Consider the following 25,313-nt stretch of genomic DNA (forward strand, 5'->3'; position numbering starts at 1 on the left):
CACGATGTAGTCTGAGCCTTGCAATAGTCAGGATTACAGGTTCAGGACCTCCTGGTGTTGGACACCAACGGCGGCATCTCCAACCAGCTCAAAGTCACTTGCCCTGCTTCGTCGTTTGCAAGGGTACACCACTGAGGATGCCAGGGCTGCGTTTTATACCTGCCTTTACACCTAACTTTTATACCTAACTTTATTAGAAGGCAGATCTCAAGGATGGAACAAGCTCCTTCTCCCCAGACAGACCGGGCAGGTGCCAAGACGTGGGACAAAGTGTGCTCAGGTTCAGACACCTCCTCCCCTTCTTGCCCCCTCGCTCTGGGGACCCCCCAGGACCACTAGGCCTGTGGGCCCCCACCTCTGGTACAAAGAAATCTGTATGGCTGGTGAGGGCACTGTCAACACAAAATAAATACCAGCGCTGATCATGAAGAGGAGGGTGGTAGCCTTTGAAGCAGCATTTCACCAGGGTTAGCGGTGTTTTCTCCCCGAAGTCAGAGAAACGCCTATGTCCAGCCCCCTAACTCTTTTGTGTTCTTTTTAGCTCCGTGAACGAGGCCTGGCCTGCAGGCTGCACTCGGCACAGCCAACTAATCTGTGTGTGTGTGTGTGTGTGTGTGTGTGTGTGTGTGTGTGTGTGTGTGTGTGTGTGAGACGGACAGAGTTATCAGTTTGCTCTCTCCGGGGCTGAATACCAGCTGCCTTGCCCGTATCCCTCACAGCCCTGTGATGGAGGCTCACACAAGCCTCCTCTGTCTGATTCACATAGAACCGTGAGAAACAGCCCCGTAGGTGAGGCCGTGTTTTTCATTCTATTCAGTCTTTGTATATTCGGATTCTGCCAGTTTCAGCTCTTGCTGTTCTGCCAGATTTCCATCGCATTGATGGCTTCTCTGAATTAATAAGTGTTTTGCAATCACTGAAAAGTTTTCTTCCCCCAAGCACCGGGACTTATCCATATTGATTTTTTTTTCCCCTTTCTCTTTCCTCTCTAGCTACTTCTTAGACGTTCTATTTTGTAAAGTGTTAATAGAATTTTTCTTGCGCTCCGACGCTCTGTCTATTCAGGAGGTCTTTGTGAGGCCCATTGTACACTGGACCACAGAGGAAAGAGCTCTATTCTTTACGACAATGGTTGCCCCAAAAAACATACACAGAGCCCCCTCCTCACTCATCAGGGTGGAGCGAATATTAGGAGGGCAGCATCAGAAAACATCCAAAAGTAGGAAGGAGAAGAGGGACCCAATTACGCACTGTGGAAAGGAGGGGCGTTGAAAATACTTGTTTTTAATTCAAAATATTTATTTCCTAAGGGGATCTGAGTTTCAGTACCCAAACATGGCCAACACAGAAGGGGGGCTGTTTTTCTTACTGTTAGGCATTTTCAGCTCAAAATAAGGACTTGGCAAACATCTTAGAAAATATGGCAGTGGGTGTGAAACGGATGTCATGTTTACCTGCACGATACCCAGCAGGCTTCGCCCACCACCCACCCGCACCCCAGGCAGTGGAATCCTCTTCGAGGCCCCGGGTCGGAGTCTGCGATGCCATATGCTCGAATGTGACGGCTCTGTGTAGAAACAAACCAGTTGATCTTCTGGTGGTTTCGCTTGAGGGGTGCACAGGAGGCAGCTGGCTATGGTGTGTTTGGCCTCAGCAGGTGCCTTAGGGACTCATCAATCCTGCCTGGCCGGGGAGGGGTCTGGTGAAGGCACCCCCCCTCTCCAAACTAGCATCCCCTACTCCCCTAGGCCTGGTTCCTGGGAGAGAGAGGACAGCTCCTTGCTGGAGGAACAGTCACCGTGCAAGGCCATTTCCCTCCCAGTAACTGACTACAGAAATGGGGACCAGAAGGGGGAGGCCCCAGGAGCCTGTTTGCTCAGGCTCGGTTGCTTAGCAACACAAGGGGCCCTGACTCCAGAAGGGATTTTTAAGCTAGACCACTCCCTTGGAGGTTTGTGTCTGGCTTGCCTACCCCTTCTTCCATTCTTACCTTAACTTTGCTTTTCCCCCTATTATATTTGATAGCATCTAGAAAAATAGATTTGATTTGTCTGGAGGCACCATTTTAAACCTGGTTTTATTGCTTTGCCCAGTGTCTTCCCTTCCATTGGAGACTGTCATCTGGGAGGAGTGAAGAATGAATAGCCGATGGTTCTTTTTCTCAGCTGGCTTAGCTCAGGCCCCCAAGCTCACTTCTGAGCCTTTGAGCTCCAGTGAACAGTGCTTGGTCCTTCGCACCACACACACACACGCACACACACACACACACGCACACACACACGCTGAAATTGCTCCAAGCCCGGAGCCCTCTGGCTAACAGTTCTGTCCACCCACAACCATGTGGTTGGATTGTATTTTTACTGCCAACTTTGGGCACAAAGTGAATGAGGAGACCAGGCTACTCGCCTGGCCAAACCAGGTACAGTCTGCAAGTGAATGGCTGATTGGTTTAGGACAGCACCTGCACTAAAGATGTGTCTTTTGTGGAGCAAATAAAGGATTGGATCATAAGTAAAAGGAGCGGAATTCAAAGCCAAATCTGGTTTCATAAGTGTGAGTTTCTCGAGGTCTGTGTGGGACTTGAGTGTGGATCCTGACTGTCCAGAAATGACTAAAAGGGTTGCAGTGTGCTTGGGAGGACAGAGGAAGGGACTAGGAAGAGAGACAGAGGATGCCTTTAGTATTTTCCTCTCTTTGATGTTTTTGGAAAGGTCCTAGCATCAAGTATTTGTCTGCTGGGGCTGCCATAACAAAGTACCACAGACTGGGTGGCTTAAACAACAGAAATTTATTTTCTCACATTTCTGAAGGCTAGAAGTCCGGGAGCAGGGCATCGGCAGGTGGTTTCTTCTGAGGCCTCTCTTCTTGGCTTGCAGACGACCACCTTTTCTCTGCATCTTCACATGGTCTTCCCTCTGTACCTGTGTCCAGATTTCCTCTTCTTATAAGGACACCAGCCGTACCAAATCAGTGCCCACCCTAATGACCTCATTTTAACTTAATTACCTCTTTAAACCCTATCTCCAAATGCAGTCACATTCTGAGATGCTGGGCATTTAGGATTTCAATATATGAATTCGAGGGGTGGGTGATGGACACAGTTCAGCCCACAACAATCAAGATGTTGAAGTTTCATTGTTTATAACTGGAAACAATTGAAATATCTATCAGAAGGATAATTAAGTAAGCTATAGCTTCTCCCTCCATGAAATAATATGTGGCAGTCAAGCTAGTATTCATAATACCTCACACTCCTTAGGGTGACTACTATTTTTTTTAAAAAAGGCAGAAAATAACAAGTACTGGCAAGGATGTGGAGAAATTGGAACCTTTATGCACTGTCAGTGGGAATGTAAAATGGTACAGGCTCTGTGGAAAACAGTATGGCAGTTCCTCAAAAAATTAAAAACAGAATTACCATATGATCTAGCAATTTCACTTCTGAGTATATACCCAAAAGAATTGAAAGCAGGGACTCAAAATATTTGTACACCAATGTTCATAGCAGCATTATTCAGAACAGCTAAAACCCAAGTGTCCACTGATGGACAAATGGATAAGCAAATGTGGTCTATACATAGATGGAAGATGGATGAACCTTCAAGACATTATGCTAAGTGAAATAAGCCAGTCACAAAAAAGCAAATACCATGTAATTCTACTTATATGAAATGAAATACTTAGAGTGGTCACAGAGACACAAAGAGACAGAAAGTAGACAGGTGGCTGCCACAGCCTGAGGGGATGAAGGGAGTGGGAGTTATTGTTTAAAGCGGGTAGAATTTCAGTTCTACAAGATGAAAAAAGTTCTGGAGATGAATGGTGGTGATGCTAGTGCAACGTTATGAATGTATTTAATACCACTGACCTGTACACTTAAAGATGGTTATGATGGCAACTTTTATGTTATGGGTATTTTTACCACAGTGAAAAAAGGATGGGGAAAAAAAGATAGTATTCATGATGTAGTCATCTGGGAATTGTTTGCAATATTGTAATGTTATCTTAAAAAAAAGAACAAGGGGAAAATTCCATATACAATATGATTTAAACTATATTAAAATCGGCATATATATATTTTTTAAAGCAAAAACTAAAGTACACCAGATGTTAACTGTGGTTATGCTAGGTTGGAAAGACAGACAGTGATTTATTTTCTCTTTCAATATTTGTATTTTCAAATAGGTTTTAACAAGCAACATGACTTCTGTAATGGAAACTGCTGCCACCCCCCCCCCCAATATATAATGTTTTGTGTATTTTGTTAAAATTCCTAAAGCAGACTCTATTTTGTGTTTGTTTTGCAGGTGGAGGATGCAATGCTAATGTTTGATAAGACGACCAACAGGCACAGAGGTAAGAACCCCAGTGTGAGGAGGTTGCCCCTTCATCCTCTCCGGGCTCCATCTCTTCTCACCCCCCGTCCTGCAGACAAAAGATGCAGTGACTGTTCCAAAATCAGGCAGGTGGAGGTGACGTGTGTTGTGGATCTCTATTAATAGAGGGCCACGATCGTGTGGAGAGTTGATACTGGACAGTTAAAACACCATTTCCTTTTGGCTTGGGAACTGTCATTTAATTATGAAGCCACGCCCAACACGCGTTCTGATACACTTGTCCAATCCTTGCTTTCTTAGTCCTTGCTAAACCACAGCACTAAGTGATCCAGGTGGAAATTATTCACAGCAATTACTCAATTGAGTTCTCAATTTGCATTGAAGGAGGTGGTTGAGAAGCACACTGTCAATCCAAAGAGCCAAAAAAAAAAAAAAGCCTCATCCTAGGTTTACTCGATGTTTGATGTATACAGTGAGTACAGACCTGGAAATGCCCTTTTGTGCCTCTTGGATGTTTGGAGGACGTCTGCACTTCCTTGTATTTTTCTCCTGTACTTACTGTCCTGTCCATGTTTTGGAAAATGGGTTTCATCTTGGGGTCTGAGAACCCCTGAAATGACACGCAGGATGTTTTATGTTTCTCTTGGGAGAGGCTTTCTAGCTTTGAACAGATTCTCAAAGGGGTCGCTGACCTCTGCCACCTCACCCCCCTCCAAAAAAAAAAAAAAAAAAAACACACATTGAAATTATTGCTTTAACCAGAAAATTGGATGACTCTAGAAAATCCTCCCCAGAGGAAGCAGGGTCATAAGTTATGGTTTAGCGTTCCGTTCTCCGGAAGCTCCTGGTTTCTGGGGTTCCTATTCACGGGGCATTAATGAGCAGAGCTTCTGAAGGGGGGTGGCAGGAAGCAGTGTTCTAGAGAGAAGGAGCCAGTGAGCAGTGTTTCCTTGCCACTTGGATGGCATTTGGATGTTTCTTGTGTTGTTTACATTCTTGCTGTCCCCTGTGATTAGAAGCAGTTGCCCAGTGCTGACTGCACGTCTCCCTGTTCTGAGCAGGCAGGCTGAGTGAAAGGGAGGAAGGAGTGGGTGGGAAGCGATGCTTCCGAGGGTGGGAGAAGGAGGGGCTGTCCTGAGTGTGCCTGGGGAATCGAGCATCTCACGCATCCACCTACAGCATCCTTAAAAGGGAAAATAGAAAACTGGGCAGAAGACTGGGGCGTCAGGGGTGTGTATGTTGGGGAAGGGATGGGGAGGGGGTAGAGGATGAGGAGTAGGGGGAGGCAAGGAGAGAAAAGAAGAGCTTACAGGTGTGGAATGATTGCCTTTGTCTTCTGCAACGCTCTGGAGTGAGAGGAAGGTGGTGCCGGTGATGGGCGATTCTTGATGACCCTTGATCATCGTCTGCATTGCGTCGATCTTTATGGTTTTCCCAGCACTGCTTCCACGTGCATCTTCTAACGATCTTCACAGCAGCCCCCGGAGGGAAAATCACTTAAGTTCTTTATGCCTCAGTTTATTCATCTGCAAAGTGGAGATGATATTGGTACCTCCTTATAGGATTGTTTGGAGAGCGTAGTGCCAAGCACATCAACTGTGCCTAAATGTTAGGTATTATTATTATTATTACCATCACCTCTATTTTGTGGATGAGATAACCACAGCTCAGAGGAGGTGCCTTACATCCAGGCTCAGAGAAGAGACTCACACCTAGGACAGCTGATTTCAAAATCTGCTCTTTGTTGTATCCACGTGGGGCAGGTTTGTTGAGAAGGGTGTTTTCGTCCTTTTATTTTCAGGATGGGCGAGGTCCATCTGAACGTGGCACTGGTGTTCAGTGTTAGAATTCATAATCCTGGAAGATTCCTGAGCGGCTTCTAGGCAGTATAGTTATCCTTCTTTTTTGAATATCAGTGACTAAAGGTATTTTTGATCTCCTGCTCTGTGTCAGGCCCTGTGTTGGAGGAGATGACAGATCATCTCACTGAACCCTCTCAACTGAGCAAGGAAAGAGGTTCGTCATCTGAGGGACCTGAGAGGGCGGGTCACCCTCCGTGTCAGGTCACTCAGCTGGTAACTGACAGAGATGGATTCACACTCAGGATATCAGGCCCAGACACACTGCAGAGGAGGTGCCAGGGAAAGTTCTCCCCTATTTCTAACGCAGATGCCTCCTGCTGTGGTTGAAGCCTCTTCCCCTTCTCCAAGGGCGCTGGGCACAGTGATGGGGTGGGGGTCCCTCTGTGGCTGGGTGAGGGAAGTGTTCCCTGTTGTGAGCCTAAGGGAGGTCATCTGTGGCCCAGCACTCAGAGTAGCTTCAGGAACGTGGTCGCTCACTCCCCCAAGTCAGGACTCCTGGGGGCGATGGCAGGATGGAGGGCGGGCAGAGCCCCTGGTGCGTGCACGGCGCTGCCCCCTCCCCCAGCCAAGGCAGGGCCTGCCCCGCATCCTTCTGCCCTGCCCGCCTTTAAGATTCCTGTGGTCAGTGCAGGACCCCTTACATAATTCACGGAGTCACAACAAGATGAAAGGCAGGGCCTCTTATTCAAAAACTATTAAGAATTTCAAGATGACAGCAGAGCATTCAACCAAGAGCGGAGCCCTTCTGAGCACGAGGAGTATGTGACAGCTCAGGCCGCCCATCCAGGAAGCCGGCCTGAATGGATGCAGCCTGTGGCCGGCCTGATGCTGGTGGGGCGGGGAAGAGAAGGCAGGAGGGACCGTGTGCCCAGAGGTTTCAACAGGAAGGACCTGACACCTGCTGCCCGTTTGCCCCTGTACAGAAATCTGCCCTGCTGTTCCTCCTGTGTCGGGGCGGGGGGGGCTTTGGCCCATACATGCTTTCCAGCCCCTCCAAACAGCTGAGGAGGGGTTTCTCTCTGGACGGGGTGCTGAAGCTGGGGTAATACTTCAGCGATCCAGAGCATTAGGGGGGGAAAGAATTTTCTCTAAAGAAAGAACGTATCGCAAGAGAAGCACAAATCATAGATGTGGAGCCAGCAGGCCTCACAGCCCTGGCCTGATGGAATGTGCACTTGGAATCAGGAGATAAGCACAGGAAAATAAAATCCTCGTGCAGCCACCTTGCCCCAACCTTTCCTTCACCTCCTCGGCTTCCTGTTTTCCATTATCTTATCAAGAGGAAAGTGCTGCCGGAGCAGACGTCGAGGACACCTCTCTGGCTGGCACTGCCGCCAGCTTTCTGCTTAAAGAGGCCCAGACCGTTAACCCCTCCGTGTCGTCAGGGCACTTGCTTAGTGCTTTCTGCCAACTTCCAACCCAGCCCCTTTGGGCAGCCTGGGCGGTGACTTGTCCTCTGCCCCCAGGCATTTTGAAAAGCACCTGTGTGCCCCTGAGCCGTGAGCACTGCTGTCAGGGAGAACTCCGTGGCACGGGGCCTGGCCTTCTGGGAGTCAGGCCACACTTGCCATTAGGAGCCAGGGGTCGGGGCAGCGTTTCCACTTCCGGCCCCACAGCGGCCGCCTCCTGCCCTGTCCGCCGCTGGTCCCGTAGGCACGAGGGTGGCCCTCAGTTGCATCTGCACGGCAGTTTTGCTCCTCCTGTTCGCAGAAGCGCCAGCCTGTGTTTCTTCCCACTTTACATCTGCACTTGGACCTCGGTAGCAGCGTGGGAAAGAGTCCAGGGGAGAGTCCAGCAGACAGTGAGCCCTCCAGGGAGGTGCATCCTCTATCCTGGAAGCAGGAAGGTCGTTCAGCATCCGACTCTCACAGAGGCGTGGAGTCTTCCCACCTTCGTCCTTAGAGGGACCGCCTCCCAGCTTCTGCTGTCCCTTTGTGTTTAGCCAGGGGCACTTTTCCTAACCTCTCTGAACCCCTCAGGCTCTGCCTCTGGAAAATACATGAACTGGGACCGATGAGCTCCAGGACCTAAAGTATTCTTCTGGCTTTTAGCTTTTTAACTGGAAGTATGTTCCAGATTGTTTCCTTTTTCTAACTAGGGGAGGGGGAGCAGTTGTCTCCGGTAGGGGTCCCTGAGACGGGGCTGGGTCTGCAGGAGGTTCGTTGGGGCTGCTCTTCCCGGGGACTGGGCAGGGGGAGATGACGACCTCCGGTGCCCTGGGGAGTTTGAAGAGAGGGTGGTCCTTCAGCTGCCCCGGTTATCCCTGTATGTTGATCAGTCATAGGAGGCAGCCCACCTGGCAAGCAGGTGTCATCTTGGGCTTGTACAGAGGAAGTCCTGGAGGGGACCAACAGCTGGGGCCGTCATCCAGCAGCGCTCCCAGCGGCTGGGGAAGATGACCTTCATTCCTGAAGGGGGGTCTGACCCCACCCCCCATCAGAGTGCACACCATAGTGGTACAGGGTTCTGTGTTAACACTCCCGGTGGAAACAGCCACTTTCTGAGCGCCCCTAAACCAGGTGCTTAGCGCGTACTGTGGAATCTTTATGAACTGAGCTGCCCAGAGTTGCACACTAGTCCAAGCAGAGCTTAGACGTAAACCCACCGTGTCCAACCCTGAGCCCGTGTTCTTAGCCACTGTGCAAGCACGGGGCTAGGCAGTGGTTTGAAGCAGGAGAATCGGTGATCTTAAGGACTTGAGCACCTCCTTATTATTAGTCCTTCTCCACACCTATCCTCTTGCTGGACTACGGTGTACCTCCATTTTTCAGATGGAGAAACTAAGGCATGTGGAGTTTTGGAAAGCCGCACAGCAGGTTCCTACAGCCATCTGGGGAGCGGAGCTACTGGTAGAAGCTAGGGCCTTCCTTGGCCCCGCCCATCGCTTCATTTCGTGGCCTTCTCTGAGATCCTTTGTGCCCAAGGAGAGAGAGAATGGTGGCTTTCCGGTCTTTTCAGAGTCATTGCATTTGCTCTCTAAACGTTCTTAGAGGTGGGCTGACAAATGTTGGACTGATCATCAAAGGATTTAATCATTGAGGAAAAGTTTGTGGCTTTATCCTTGCAAAACTCAGATAAGATCTTGAATTCACCATTAGGTATTGATCCCAGAGTGGGGCTGGAGGTGGACAGGGAGGGAAGAAGCAACAGGGTGCTATCCTTTCTGATTTGCTCTTTGGCGGGCGGTTGGGGGGAAGCTGGCTGAGAGCCAGGGGGCGGGAGGGAGGGTGACACAGTTCAGCACTCTCTCTCCACTCTCCCTGCATCGGCCCTGTTTGAGACAGTGGACGGCGGGGATGCTGGTTGCTGAAATACATCTCTCACTCACCTCCTCGTGGGGGTAGGGAGCCCCCCAAGAGCTCATTCCAGGGGAGCCTCAGATGTGCTGCCTCCCTCTGACCTCAGGGCCTGCACAGCCAGGTCCCTCCAAGTCTGGCGCGTCAGGGGAGAGCTGGGTGGCTGGGGGCCCAGTGGAAAATGAGCTGGCTGTCTTTGAAGCTTATCAGGTGGCCTGGTGAGGGTCAGCTGGAGAGGGAGGGGTTTCTGGCGAGTACAGAGGAGAGACCTGGGGACAGGCCTTCTCACTCCCAGTGGCTTCCATTACCCAGCAGGCCTGTTTGCTCCGGAACATTGCCAGAGGCGAAGGAACAGGATACAGAGAGAAAAATAAAGATCAGTGTGCTGGTGACTCCTCTCCCGACTGCTAGCAGTTGCTTATTAAGTGCAGTGCTAATGGCTTTGGAGAGGAACAACAGCTCCGAGGCAGTACTGCTGTTCTGTGAAGCTCAGAGAGCACCATCCCCAGCAGGTTCCCTGGACAAAGAAAGTCCTCTCCCAGGGCGGCTGTGCCCGTCGGGAGCTACCAGGCTGGAAGGGCGCCGTGGTGGGCCCTGTGGCTGGAGGGAGCTGCCTTCTGCAGTCTCACCTCAAGGCAGCAAGACTGAGCTTGGCTTCTCCCAAGAAGCTCGTACAGCATCTCTATCCCCAAAAGCAGTTGGCCAGTTTAAGGTCTTCGTAATTTGCGTAATTAGTTTATTTATTTAAACGGTGCCTGTGCGATGTAGCTGAAGCTGTGATAGAAGACAATGCTTTTCTTTTTCTTTTAATAAATTTACTTATTTTATTTATTTATTTTTGGCTGCGTTGGGTCTTCGTTGCTGCGCGCGGGCTTTCTCTAGTTGCGGCGAGCGGGGGCTACTCTTTGTTGCGGTGCGCGGGCTTCTCACTGTGGTGGCTTCTCGTGTTGAGGAGCACAGGCTCTAGGCGCGCGGGCTTCAGTAGTTGTGGCTCGTGGGCTCTAGAGCGTAGGCTCAGTAGTTGTGGCGCACAGGCTTAGTTGCTCAGCGGCATGTGGGATCTTCCCGGACCAGGGCACGAACCCGTGTCCCCTGCATTGGCAGGCAGATTCTTAGTGACTGTGCCACCAGGGAAATCCTGATAATGCTTTCCTAAGGAGAAAAAACAGCCCTTAATGTCCTGCCTGCCTGCCAGACACTCACTTTTGAAATTGACCTCTGAAGTCCAGACTGACTCTTTCTTGTATGCTAAAGATGATTAAAAATCACACTGTAATCGCTTGTTTATTGATGCCCATTTCCCAAGGGGGGAGGGGGAAATGTAAAAAGAGTTTCACAAGGCGTAAGTTAAATTAAAAATAAAAAAGCATTGCTTCATTTGTAGGTGTGGGGTGTCAAAGATAATGTATGTGTGTTTTTCCTAATGAGATTCTAACATTTTGACTGTATTTACCTGGAAGAGAGGGTTGGGACTCTACAACCCATAAATGTGACTTTGTAGGATGGAGGAAGGAGTGTGTTTGACAAAGACGGTAAGTCCCTCTGGGTGGGAAAGGGTTGTTGGATGGGGTAGAAAGCATGATAAGGGTTTGGAGAATCACAGCTGGTGAGGACACTTGTGCTGATGTGACACAATGGCATCCTGCACAGCACCGGTGCCCAAGGTCAGGGTCTGGAGCAGGATTTGCTGCGGGGTCTACCCTGCTGGAGTCATGCCCTTTGCGTTTCCCCCACCTCACAGATCTGCTCTCTCGTCCGCTGATGCTGTTAGGTACCCATCACTCTCTAACCCAAATCTGAGATGTGTTAAGTGGTTTATTGGCAACCTGTAAGCCAGTAGCTGATTATGATTGATATTGATCCCAATTCTGCACCTGAATTGGAAGCCAGTCGACAGGAAAGCTGCTGGTCTGTCGCAGGCCACTAACACCAGCCAAGGGTCTTGGTCGGATAGAGCTTTCAGCCTAGGCTGTAGTGTGATGTGGTCACCAGGCATGTCTGTGGGCTCTGTTCATGCAAGTAGAGAGTTAGATCAGGTTAGGTGATAATCCTCTTCTCTTCCCAGAGCGGACCAGTGTCAGTGTGGGACACCTGTTTTAGAAAGGTGTTGAGGGACTTCCCTGGTGGTCCAGTGGTTAAGACTCCGCGCTTCCACTGCAGGGGGTGAGGGTTCGATCCCTGGTTGGGGAACTAAGATCCCGCATGCCGCGCAGTGGCCAAAAAAAAGAAAAAGGTATTGATAAATGTGGAGTCTATAATGGAGAATGTTAGAATGGGGTAGAAACTCAATACAATTGAACCTCCCCCATCCCACCTGGATAGAAGAGACTGGTTGGGGTGCTGGCAGTGATGTGTAATTTGCTGCCTTTGGGTTCTTGGAGAGGTTCTGTTAGAAAACAATTACGTGCAGACTTGAAATTGGGCACACTTCAGTTAGAACGAGGAAGAACTGCCAAGTCCCACAGCAGTGTAAATGGACAGCCACATGCCTCTCTACTAGATTCTGTGCTCCCGGCGGGCTCGTTCTAAAGCTGGGCTGTATAAGGTGGTCCCCACCAGGAGGGTGCATCTAGGGCTTTGCCCAGAGGCTATGCAGCCTGGCCCCCCGCCTCTGGCCCCCAGCACAGTCCCCTCAAGGCCTGACCTGTCACCGGGCCCATCTCAGGACCTCCTCCAGAGGAAGGGCGGCCACAGAGGGCAAAGGACGGGAGCGGGGTAAAGAGCTGCAGCCCCTACCCTGAGCCGTCTCTCAGAGACCAGCCCCCAGAGCTGTCTGCACATTTTATTTTCTCGTTAAATAAACACCATTAGCCTTCCTGAGAAATTGGTTGAAACATGACCTCGCAAATAACCAATTAGAAGGGCAGGGTTGAAGGGGACTGTGAATTTGCAAACATGTAGAGGAGGCCATTAAAGACGCCTGTAGCTACCCCAGCCCTGGCAACATCGATCTGAGACCTTAATTTTATTTCTGACAGGAAAGCAAGGAGCACACTTTAATTTTTTTCTTCCCTGAGCTAACTGTATTCCGGAAGCGCCCATTCCGGCGCTGTCTCTTGAGATATTCATCAACATGGGAGCTCAGTTTCTGTTCACCTGTTTTCCCTGTGGATGGGGACGCACACAGAGCCCGCAGCGCCCTGGCAACAGGGGAGGCCAGGGTGGGGGGCGGTCATGGCCCCCTGGATGCCCCTTGGTGTCCCAGCTGGAGGATAAATCTGAAACTCCTTTCCTTCGGAATAAAAGCCCTGGCACCAAAAGGGTGGTGAGCTAGTAGATCTTCCTTCCTCCCTCCTGGCTGTGGCCCACGGAAGCAGAAAGGGAGTGGGCCCGGGGTCAGCCACTTCATTGACCCAGAAATGGTTTTTTGTGAAGAGAGACAATGAGGCTTTTGTTCGGCCCTGTTCCCGTAGAGGCCCAGCTCCCAGCTCCGACTCTCACATGGTTTCAGATCTCTGAAGAGAGAGGAGCCTTCAGCTTGGCCACTTGGTTAAAAGCGTCCCCTTTCGTAGCATCACAGCGCTGCTAGGGCTTGAGCCGGGGGACCAGAAGCCGGGGTGCCTGCTTCCTGCTGGGACTCCAGGAGCCCCCGGGATTGTTCAGCTCTGGACTTGAGCTTCTGTTTGAGCCCTGGGCTCGGAGGACATTCCCTGGCCCATCTGTGTCTCTGTCACAGGACACACGGGAAGGAGCCTGAGTTTAGTGCTGCCCATACTTGGCTTCAGTGCCAGCTTCCCTGGGCGTGATCTCAGGTGGTCCCCGAAGGGCTCTGAGCCCCATTTCGCTCTCTGGAGACAACACATCTGCTCTGCATGAGTTAGTGAGCCACTTGCGAAGTGCCCACAGAGAGTGGTCAGTGCCAGTAGTCTTAGTTCTTTCCTTTCCCCCTTTTAAAGAACTGCCGATTTAACTTCTTTAGGCAAGTTACAATGTTTATTTGAATTTTTTAAGACCTAGTCTTTAAAAAAAGTTTTCCCCTCCCCTTCACACATGAAACATATGTTTGCCTGTGTATGGAATATTTCTGAAAGGATAGTCACAAAACTGGTAACAAAGAGTGAGAATGGCCAAGTGGCTAAGAGCACGTGCTCTGGAGTCAGACAGCTGGTGTTTGCATCTAAGGTTTGTGACTTCATAACTGTGTGACCTTGGGCAAGTTACCTACACTCTCTGTGACTCAAGATTCCTCATCTAAAAAACAGGAATGATGACATCGGGTTAGCCTGAGGCTTATATCAGTTAATAAGTATAAAGGACTTGGAATAATCTGTAGCTATAGAAAGCACTCGAATATGTTTTATGCACAAATATATATACTCATCAATTCAAGTATACGTAAATAAAAAACAGCATTTGCTTCTGGGGAAGAGGATTAAGTGACCAGTGGTCCAAAGATACAGGAAAACTTTTCACTTTATACTCATTTACCTTTCGAATTTTGGTACCCTATGCATTTATTACCTAGTCAAACAAATACTTTTTTTAGTGTAAGCTTTTACAATTCATCCCAATTTGAATTGTAAATATAGTGATAGAACAGCATGAGAGAATTTTCAAAAGGAAAAAGTTCATCCCATCTCAGTATGCTAACACAATAACTGTTGTCACTTCTACCTTGTTCCTGACACTGGCGTAAATATTTTTAAACTTGGTTGTCTTTATGGGGTTAGTAGAACATGCGGCATCTCAGACTTTGCTGAATGAGGGATGGGTCCCGCCTCATCTGAGTTTTCTGTCCTGCCAGAGAGAGGGGCCCTCGGAGCTCCAAACAAGACTTGATTATATGCAGCCGAGAATCCTTTGCCTCTGAGTCACCTCTGTCTTTTTCTTTCCATAAACAGAGAGTCGGATGGATAGATGAGGATTTTCTTAGTAGTTTCTGCTCTTTCCAGACAACGTGCTATTAATAGAATAGCCAGACCGGCCCCAGTCTGAAAAGAAGCCCCGTTTGCTTGAGTTTATCCCAGACCAGAGGTGAGAGAGGTCAGAACAGAGAAACCCTTCGTTCCAGGAGTCCAAGGTCTTTTTAATTAAAGAAAAAAAAAGTTGAAAGCATTTTCCTCACCCAAGTTATGATTACTAAACATGTGGGGACCTTATACAATGTGGCACATACAGAATCCTCCTCTGTGCGCCTGTTGCTTATAGCTTAAGAGTCAAGGCAGGTACCCAGTTAGTGAAGCTCGTGAGGTGTCTGGTGGCAAAGAGGTGAGAGCCTAGGTCTCCAGTCACGCTGCTGGGTTCAAATTCCAGCGCCACCACTCACTAGCTGTGTGACCTTGGGGCAAGTTATTAAACTTCTCTCGACCTCAGTTTTCTCATCTGTTTAATGGGGATTGTTATTAATTTATGAACTTGTGAGGTTTAAGAGAGAGAATTTATGTGAAGCATCTGATGTTTATACTATCTGTAAATATTAACTTTATTACTATCATAATAAAGTTAGGTTACTGTTATGTTACTACTAATAATACTGTTACTATCACTCCTTGAGGAATGAAGGCTAAAGCTTGCTGACTGGAGAAAATATTCGCACTCTAGGGAGCTGTTGGCAGATGCTGTTAGGTTTTCCTTCATCTTATGGGTTGAATTGAATCCCCCTCAAAAGGTATGTGGAAGTCCTAACCCCTTTGTATCTCAGCATGTGACCTGAGGCAGAAATAGGGTCTTTGCAAATGTAATCAAGTTAAGATGAGGTCAAACGGGGGCAAGTTGGTTCAATACGATGGGTGTCCTTCTAAGAAGAGGGAGGACATGTGAAGGGAGACACGGAGAAGGTCACGTGACCATGGAGGTGGAGATTGGAGTGTGGAGCCGTGAGCCAAGGATCGGTGAAGCTAAGAGAAAGGTATGGGACAGATTTTCTCCTAGAACCTTCAAGAGAACGTGGCCCTGCCGACACCTTGATTTTGGACTTCCAGCTTCCAGAGCTGTGAGAGAACAAACTGCTGTTGTTTTAAGCCCCCCAGTTGGTGGTACTTTGTTCAGCAGCCCTAGGAAGCGCACACGGAGGACAAAGCAGTGCTTCCTGTCGGGCGAGTTCCCTGCTCACCGGTGGCCTGCAGCCCCCGTGGGCGAACACAGCCGTTTCTCCCTGCAGGTTCCTGTTCACGTCACAGCTGCTGCCTCCGCAAAATTATGTGCAAGAGAAATTAGAGAAAAGACCTTCTACTTAAGAGAACACGGCCCGCAGATCCTGACGTAGTTCCCGGCTTGCCCAAGTCTAATTTGGCCAAAGACCGTGAAATTGACCTTAGGGTGTTAGAGATGACTTTTTGGTAGAGAAAGACACTTGAAGAACTCTGAGGTTTAATGTTGAATTTGTAACCTTCGGAGCGCAGTTATTTCTTTCTAAGCCAAGGATTTACCAATACACCTAGGAGGTGTCGGAACCCCCAACTCCAAGAATGCAAACCATACCCAGCAGACTGGTATTTCCAGCTGGTTCATTCAACTTGGCTATTTAGGGGGAAAAAAAGAGGGAGAGAGAAAGAGAAGGAAATCAGGAGAACGCATATGTATGACAACACAAACCTTACCATCCTTACATACCTGCCCCGACTTCCACCCTGGAAAAAATAAGAAAGAAAACAGCAAGACAACACTGAACTTGAAACCCTGCCAAACAGACTTCTTGATTTCTTTATGTTGTCCCAGCAACCCTTCCAGGCAGGAACAATTGCCAAATTCAATCCTAGAGTGAGTTTCTGAGCTAAATTAATGCAGTTGAGGGTCAAAGTGGTAACACCTACAAGGTCTCCGGGCGGAGGACGCTGGTAGGCACAGCAGTAATTAATAGTTTCAGCCCCAGATGTGCTTCTCTTAATCCCTGGGTTTGGTTGGCAAACCTGGCAGTGCGCAAAAATAACTGCCATGGTTTTACTGTGATCAAAGTTGTGTGCCTTTGAGCACTCCCTACAAATTTGAAATTTCTTCCTCAACTTGCCACCCCATCTTGATATCAGGAGATAATTGAAAGGGCTTCCTTCTCTCTGAATGTTTCCAGCGCTGGTGCCTGTGTTCCAGCACCCCAGGCGGAGCCGGCGCCTCTGCACCAGATCTGCGAAGCACGCAGTGCCGACATCCGATTTATTATCTCGGAGGCTGGGCTGGTTCATGGATGATTCATGACTCTGCTTTCCACTGCTGCTGGAGGTGACATCATCCATCCCGGGCCCAGAATAGATACAGAGGCAACAGTGGCCCCTGTTCTGTCTCTCACCAGCCCCGGGCTCCCTACCGTATCACACCCAGCAGCTGTGTGTTCGCTGAGTAGAATGGTGGTGGGTGGACCCAGAGAGCCCGTCGGAAGTATCTCCTTAGTCGGAGGCTAAAAATGTGTTTCAACGCTGCTGTAGCTGCACAATAAAGCGGAGGAGGGTACTTGCCCAAAGTTCACCTCTTCCCCTTCTGTTCTTTTAGTTGGCATTTAGATTTTACTCATAACCCTAAGAGCTCCGTAACTGCTGTGGCCAGCTTTGGTTTTCTCACTTGGAGACAGGGTTGGTTGGGAAGGTCTGGGGGACATAAACCATCCCACAGCCCAGCATTAGATGCCCGTATGATGAATGATCGCTGTCACGTCGGAGGTCTGGACTGCATCAGCAGTTTTCAGCCTTGGGTGCACATTAGAATCGCCGGGGAGTTTTAAAAACATACTGATGCCTGGGGCCCACCCCAGATCAATTAAGTGAGACGCAGGGTCGGAGCCCTGGCTGAGTGTTCACGTTTCCCCCAGCTGAAGCTCATGTGCCAACAGGGCTGGGAACCCCCGGGTCACGTGATCTGCCAGGACCCTTCCAGCTTTAAAACCTTTTAAAAAGCTGTGCTTTGGACCAAGCCTTTGACCCCACCCTTTTCTGGGCAGTGGGGTGGCCTGTGCCCTGGTGTGTAAGCCCGGGAAGGGTGGTGGCCTCCGGTGATGGATGTGGGGAGTGGGAGGTATGAATAACTACCATCCCATTGTGCTGGGTGTGAATCTAGCTACCCCCTCCCGAAACACTTTGCTGGCTTCCCATCACCGATAGGATGAGGCCTAAAGCACTGACGCTGCACTGAAGAGTCTTTGATTTCCGGCCCTTCTTCCGTCTCTAGCTTCACCCCAGACATGCTCCCTGCAGCCACGCTGACCTGGGCCCTTCCTTCACAGGGCCGCCCACACAGGCTGTTCCTTGGGCTGCCAGGAACAGTCTGTCTCTCACTCCTGGCCAGCTCCTCAGCTTTCAGGCCTGGGCTTAAGTGTCCTTTCCCCTGGGGACATCTTCTCGAACCGCAGACAAGGTTAGCTCCAGCCATGTCTGTGCTCCTCGTAATTCCTTTTTGGCATCTCTCGGTTCTTAACGATTGTGTTATCTGCTTGATTATTTGGTTCTTCTCTGTGTCTTCTTCCCCCTTATAGTTCCCGAGCTTGGCAAACAGTATTAACATATGACCAGAGGGCGGCTGGCGGACAGGCAGGCCCTTCTCACCTTGGTCTCATTTGGCTGAAGATGGAGAGTAAGCAGTTTGCTCTGCTTTGCTGTGTGCGTCCCCCCGACTCCCCGCCCCAGCCGAGACCTGCTCTAGCAAAAGGGGTGTGTGTGTGTGTGTGTAGAAGCCTTGTCAGGAGGATGGTGTTTTCTGGAGAGGGCTTTGGAAAACTGAAGAGATGGTTCTCAACACTTCTGTTTTTCCAGCACCTTAGGAAGGAACAGTTATCCAGCAAACTGATGGGAGTTCTTTCTTTCTTAAGAGGGAAAAACAAATGCCCTTGGTATTGTTTTTTTCTAAAGTTGATATTTATTAAAATAATATTTTCTACAAAATATTCTGCAAATAATTATATTTTAAAATTCTCATTAAAGTGAAAAATTCTTGATCGTAACCCAAGGACTGAAGTATTTTCCAATGACTGAAGTATACTCCTCGTTTTTTTAAATAGATCTTTATTGGAGTATAATTGCTTCACAATAAATACTGTGTTAGTTTCTGTTGTACACCGAAGTGTACAAGAAAGTTTTGTTTTTCAAAGAATTTTTTGATTTCCTGTAAGTCAGTGAATTTACTGCTGTAAACTAGAGTCAAAATGGATTGTTCACTTTAAAATATTAATTTTTTAATAGATCTTTATTGGAGTATAATTGCCTCACAATACTGTGTTAGTTTCTGTTGCACAACAAAGCGAATCAGCCACATGCATACCCATGTCCCCATATCCCCTCCCTCTTGAGCCTCCCTCCCGTCCTCCCTATCCCACCCCTCTAGGTCATCACAAAGCACCGAGCTGATCTCCCTGTGCTGTGCTGCTGCTTCCCACTAGCTATCTGTTTTACATTTGGTAGTGTATATATGTCCATGCTACTGTCACTTCACCCCAGCTTCCCCCTCCTACCCCGTGTCCTCAAGTCCATTCTCTATGTCTACATCTTTATTCCTGCCCTGCAACTAGGTTCATCAGTACCTTTTTTTTTTTTTTAGATTCCATATATATGTGTTAGAATATGGTATTTGTTTTTCTCTTTCTGACTTACTTCACTCTGTATGACAGACTCTAGGTCCATCCACCTCACTACAAATAACTCAATTTCGTTTCTTTTTATGGCTGAGTAATATTCCATTGTATATATGTGCCACATCTTCTTTATCCATTCATCTGTCGATGGACACTTAGGTTGGTTCATTGGTGGTGTTGTAGTCGCCCTTTACAGCTGATCTGGAAGAAAGGCTGAAAATACTGGTTCAGTTTTTTTAAAAAAAGGATCAGTCCTGTACTCCTAACCCATGATGCCTGGTGCCGCCTTGTGGGCTGGTGAGAAGGCTCACTCCAACCTGGGGTCTGTACCAGGATTTAAAATGCTTATGCGAAAGGTGTGTACTTACAGATGGATTCCTAAATTTCCTCCTCACTTCCAAAATCACTAGGCTTGGCATCTTAAGTCTTCTTTTAATTAAGTTGATTCATTTGCCCTGGAAAGATTTCCTGATTCAGCTAGTATATTTATGTATAAACTACTCTGGAAACACCTGGCAATTTTTCTGAGTGACAATAAGGAAACATAGTCTGAAAATTATGATTTAATTTGTTCCTTCCCCCATGATGTCTTACCTTTTTAAAAAATTTGGTGAGATTTACAAAAGAGGCTTTGTATTTTGCCCATGGTACTAACCCTGTTTTACAGCAGAAATACGTATCAACAATACCTAATAATTTCCCTTTCTGTATTTTTAGAACTCTAGCTTCTAATGGACAATGGAATCATTCCTTGGCAAATGCGAAATCATCTAATTGCATGTTTTTATTTATTGTGAATTTTCAGGTAGGCTCCAGAAGAGATTGGTGAGCGTATAAAACAAGAGCAAAGAGTAATATAATGACTATTTTCTGGAGTTACCACCCTTGGGTTGCATCACAGCTGTGTTGGGGGGGGCAGGGAGAGGGAGCAGTGGTGCACATTTGAATTGGACGTGGCCCTTGGTTGGCTTTTAAAAAATAGACTGGAATCAAAGATGTTATAAAGGATCAAAATAGAAAAGTAGGTACCTGTCTCTATTTTTACTTTATTTTATGTTTGTGGTTCCTTTATTATGGGACTGTAGTTAAAATCCCCTGGTAAAATAGACTGGTGCCCTGGCCTGGTCAATTAGCAGTATTAACTTTATAAGCAGCTGCCACAAAATGGTTTGAATCCTAAGTGGCACCTCCTGAGTCCATCCCTTTATTTTTCCTTTTGTTAAAAAATAAGATTCTTTAGCAAGATGTAGGGAGTGAAGCACTGCAGGTAGCCTAGCAAATCTTGCTGCTGCCAGGGTGTTAGCAGCTGGGGTGGGAAGAGGGAGAGCAGCTGTGGCTGGGTTATTAGTCATTCCATGAAGAAATTGATTTGATAAATAATAAAGCAGTGATATTAGCAACACATGCTTGCAGGTCAGATGACTCCGATGAAAGCCCCCAGTTAAGTGTGTGTAATGGTTTGACAATATATATGCCTTCTAAAAACATCCTGTTTTAAAATGGAAATTGGACTGTTCATGCAATTCTTAGCAAATATGCCAAGATCGTTACCAGAGGGAGCTTGGAAATCTGAAGGATGATCTTTCTATTCAATTTGGCCTCTACCCTCCCCCTTTCAGACGATGCTTAAACTTACTTTGTTTCCCCGTCCTTGTCTTTTCATTTTGTTAACTGTTTTGATTTGTAAAATGCTATGCCTCACAGTACACTCCTTTATGATGATTTACTGTGCTGTTCTTATCTTTCACCTTAAATCCTTGATAAGAGCATTTAAAAAATGAAATTGCTACCTGACACTATTATAAAATCTTGGCTGGCAGCCAGGGGAGAAACAAGAGCTGGGGGGAGAAAAAGGAGACGAAGTTTAGAGAAAGGAAAGATTTTCAAAGGAAACGTATGGTGCTTTTTTTCCTTGAATTCTGGAAGATTTTTAAATTTGACTGGAACATTAATACAACCCTGTTGATGCCTCTCACCATTGCATGTGAACAATGGGTGGGAGGTGGGTGAAGACAAGTGAGGGTTTTGTTGGGCCAAGGGTCATCTGCAGTGAAGGTGAAACTCGTGCATATCGTTTGCTGTGGGTTGAAACTGGATGGATGGATGGATGGATGGCTGGCTGGATGGACGGATGGATGGCATTTAAGCACCTCCATATTTATATCCTGGAACACATGTCCTTCCTAACTCCGGACATGCCCTCTCCTGTGCCCTCTGCTACTCTGCTTAAGACGAGTCAAAGCAGAATCTCCTCTAGATGCAAAACTGTGGTAGCTGACTTGCCTTGGGTAAGATTGTACACTGCGATGAAAACTTTTCTGTGTTTGGCTGCGTTGTGTGTCTGGAGATCTCCATCTAGCCACAAAAGCCATCGGTGATTGGGGGCGGGGGGCAGCAGTAAATAGAGCTCTCTGAACTAGCAAGTTGTTAATTCTAATATTAGTGATTTAATGGACTCTTTAATTCCTGTGACGTGGAGAAGACTGTCATTCTCTCCCCATAATGGAGCTTGTTAACCCCTCTCTTTACTGACCGGTGCTTTTATGGAGATGGTGACGATTAGAGAACTTATGTTAGAATAACAGGTTTCCCAAGTGCCTGGCAGAGAAGGGGGTATGTAATGATGATGATCTTTTGTAGGAGTCCCAGTGCCCACTGGCTTATCCGGCATGGGCGTTATTCTATCTGAGTCTTCTGGAGTGTCATGTGTGCAGACCTGCTGGTCACTGTGCTAGATTATTGGAGTGGGGAAGATGTAGCAGCAGAAGGGATACATATCACCCCATCGGGGCTCTGGCAGTCCAGCTGCGGCTGCCGTATGTTGAGGCCACAGCCAGTGGGAGGCCTCTGGGTATAGCTGGCGTTACTGGAGCCATTATGCCCAATTGATCACAAGCCTCATGAAAACATAATCTGCCACCAAAATGACTGCTTTTGGAAACTGTCTTGTCTCTTTTGAGTTGAGACTGGAGACAACCAGACAAGGTTCGGTGGTGATGAATAAAGAAACATTACTTTCTGAAGACAATCTTCTGTTACCAGTCACTTTTCAACAGACATTCAATCAAAATGCTAATAGCGGCGGCAACCAGGGAACGAGGTTATTGTAATACTAATTGATTGGTTGGAGGGTGGGTTTTGATAAGTGCAGGTGAAGATTTTGGAAATACGATTCTCTTTAATTACAGCGACACTAATAAAAATGAACAAATGATTTAATGATTTCCTGGTAATGGCTTGAAGATTTTGAGTTTAAAATGAGATATGGTAGAAAAGCATCAGAAAAATAGAGCCCTGGTGGGTGGCCTTGCCTTTATCAAACCCAGGCATAGAGAGTCAAAGCCAGAGTGCCGCCCTTGGAAGGCTGTATGGAATCTGCAGAGGCAAGAGTGATGCTTACCAAGGATGGTGAGCCAGTGGGAAGATTCCAGCTTGAAGTATTGGTATTTCCAGGGCTGGGGGCTGTGCTGCATTGATCCAGCCGCAAGATCCCTGTGGGTTTTCCCAGGTTGGCCGGGGCCGAGTAACCCGCCCTGTACCAGCAGAGGCATATCCTGTGCTCGAGGCTCTTGGGTTTCATGCTCTAGTCCTGTGACCACTTTGTGCTGGGTACCGTCTGTGCTCCAGGAGCTATTCTAGTTCTAGCAATACTGCAGGGAACAAGGCAGGCCAAATCCCAGCCCTCCTGAGCTCCCCTTTTTTGGGGAGAAGGGACATCGATCGTGTAATTTCAGGGACTGTCAAGTGCTCTGAAAAAGATAAACAGGATACTGTTGGTGAGGGGGCCTAGGGCGTCTTTAGGTAGGTGGGTGGCAGTGGCCTCCCTGAGGAGTAGGCATTTTAATTGGGAGGCAGAGAACTGCGAGAAAGGCATTCCAAGGAGAAGGCAACAGCGAAGGCAGAGGCCCTGACGTGGGAACAAATGCGGCCTGTTTGAAGGACAGGTAGAAGGCCAGTAACTGAGAGGGAGAGTGGTCGGGTGAGAGGTAGGCAGGGCTGGAGCGCGAAGGGTTTGTGAGCTGGGCAAGGCGTATGGGAGCCATCGGAAGGAGGTAAGAAGGGCAGAGGCATATGATCTACCTTCTAGAAAGATCCACTGGCTCCTGAATTGAGAAAGGGTGGCAGGGCTGCACTTTTGGAAGCAGGAAGGCCAGTTGGAGTTCACTGCAGAAGTGGGGTGAGAACGGATGGCGTCTTGGGCTAGGGCTGAGGCAGGGGAGGGTGGAGAAGAGCGGTGGGATTCGGGATATGTTTTTGGAGACGAGACACAAGATGTTCTGATAGGTTGGGGGTTATGAGGTTATGGGGGTGGGGGAGAGAAACTAGGGCTGTGGCTGTAGGTTCTTGGGTTGAGCAGCTGAGGGAATGGTGGTGCCCTTCAATAATACGGGGTCTCCTTGGGTGGAAGGAACACATTTCAGGAAGAAAATCAGTAGTTCTGTTTGAAATTCCCATTAGAATCCATTTGGTGATTTGAATAGATGGATATACCAAAAGTGCACCAAAGAATACGTCTCTGGAGAATAAAAATAATCCATCCAATCATTTTTGCATAAACCTCACTAAGTAAGGGATCGGTTCAGGGGAACCCTGAGTAGATGATGTCAGGGCAGTAGAAGACGGAGTGATTGGTCCCTCGACACTCCAGTTTTCCACCTGTGCTTCTCTGTTGGTGATTCATCCAGGGAGTCTCAGGAAAGATGCTGCATTTAAGAATCAAGCATCATTGCATCTGCTGCAGCAGGGACTAGAGACCCCGTGGACACTCTTTGGTACGCCCGTATTGTTTTCAGGAGTGTGTGCCAGGGACCTGGGTTCACTGTGACTGTCATTGGAAGACAGACCCTGGGGCCCTGAGCCCTGGCCACTCCCTGCTTCCAGCCCCCTGGATCTCTTAGATTTCAGAGATGTAGCCCGTAAAGAGGGGCTAACCCTTTGTGTGCCTAACCATGCAATTCATATGTGGGAATCCCTGGGGTGGGTGTCACTCTGACAAATTAATTGGTTAAAAAAACCCAGAAATCAGATTTGCGTTATTGGGGTGGGATTGGGGCTTAATTGGGGCTGAGGGGCAAGGCTAGCCTTCCTTTCAATTTGTCAAGCTTTCCTTCAAAAGATCTGCCAAAGAAGAAAGGGTACTTAATAGGCTTGAAGTCATTTCCAGTGTGTCAGGATTTCTGCCTTGCTTCCAAGTGATAATGTTCACCGGCTCCAGGCCTCTAGGGAGCCTTCCATCTTATTAACTTGTCTGGGAGAAACAGGGAGTGGGAACGGCTCAGACCAGTGGGTGACAAGAAATAAAGATTTGTGGTGAGGTGAGTTGTAAACAGTAGGGCCAAATAAGCTTGGCTTGGGGGGCAGGGAGGGAGAGTGATGGCTCTCGAACTTCACTTCCACACCTTCACCTGGAGGAGTCCTCCGAGATAACTCAGCACATTTTGTGTCTGTGCTCTTTCCTCACCCCTCTTCTCATTGTTCCCTTAAAAAAAAAAATCACCTCCCACCAAAACGGTCTTTGCAGTATACAGTCGTTACTCTCTCCAGCCCTGGAAGCTGCCCGCCCATGCATAGACCCCAGGCTTTTTACGTTTCCAGAGACAATTGTTAAAAAGCACGTATTAAGCGCCAAGTTGTGCGTGGTGCCATCTAAGACTTGGCCCGTCATGTGGGTCTGGTCTGTATTCTGGGAAAATAAGTTTGCCTCCCCCCCTTTTTTAAAAATTAATTAATTTTTTTATTTATGGCTGCATTGGGTCTTCGTTGCTGCGCGCAGGCTTTTCTCTAGTTGCGGCTAGCGGGGGCTACTCCTTGCTGCGGCGCGCGGGCTTCTCATTGTGGTGGCCTCTCTTGTTGCGGAGCACGGGCTCTAGGCGCGCGTGCTCTGTAGTTGTGGCTCGCGGGCTTAGTTGCTCTGTGGCATGTGGGATCTTCCTGTGTCCCCTGCATTGGCAGGTGGATTCTTAACCACTGCACCACCAGGGAAGCCCTCGCCTCCCTTTTTGTGACGAATGAGTTTAGTTGCACAGTGCCCGGTGTGGGCTTCCATCCAGCGAATAAAGTCTGGGTGGAGTGTGTGGAGAAGGAATCCTGTTTTCCCTTCATTTCTGAGAGTCTTCACCACCATGGCCCTCCTGTTGTGATAGCTCTTTGCCCTCTCTTCCACCTCACCTTCACCCCATCCTCAGCTGTAAAACCATTCACCTTTAAGAATTAAGGGCTGAATGACTATTATTTTTTAATTGGGTAAATGGATGAATGATGACAGTAGTCGTTATTAGGCACTCTGGAGGCTTCTTCATGTATTCTCAAATTTATTATTTACCACCTA

At 48.1% G+C, this 25,313-nt stretch overlaps 1 protein-coding gene across 9 annotated transcripts in view; it reads left to right on the forward strand.

Annotated features, from left to right (window-relative positions):
- Positions 1 to 25,313, forward strand: part of MSI2 (musashi RNA binding protein 2) — a 393,232-nt gene that overhangs the window by 249,364 nt on the left and 118,555 nt on the right. For all 9 annotated transcript variants that reach the window (XM_036835933.1, XM_036835934.1, XM_036835930.1 and 6 more), the window contains exon 7: positions 4,308 to 4,356. In XM_036835933.1, the coding sequence (XP_036691828.1) occupies positions 4,308 to 4,356 (49 nt within the window). The remainder of the gene's footprint in view (positions 1 to 4,307; positions 4,357 to 25,313) is intronic.

The sequence above is a fragment of the Balaenoptera musculus genome, chromosome 20 (assembly GCF_009873245.2).
Source record: "Balaenoptera musculus isolate JJ_BM4_2016_0621 chromosome 20, mBalMus1.pri.v3, whole genome shotgun sequence".
NCBI classification, from domain to species: Eukaryota; Metazoa; Chordata; class Mammalia; order Artiodactyla; family Balaenopteridae; genus Balaenoptera; species Balaenoptera musculus.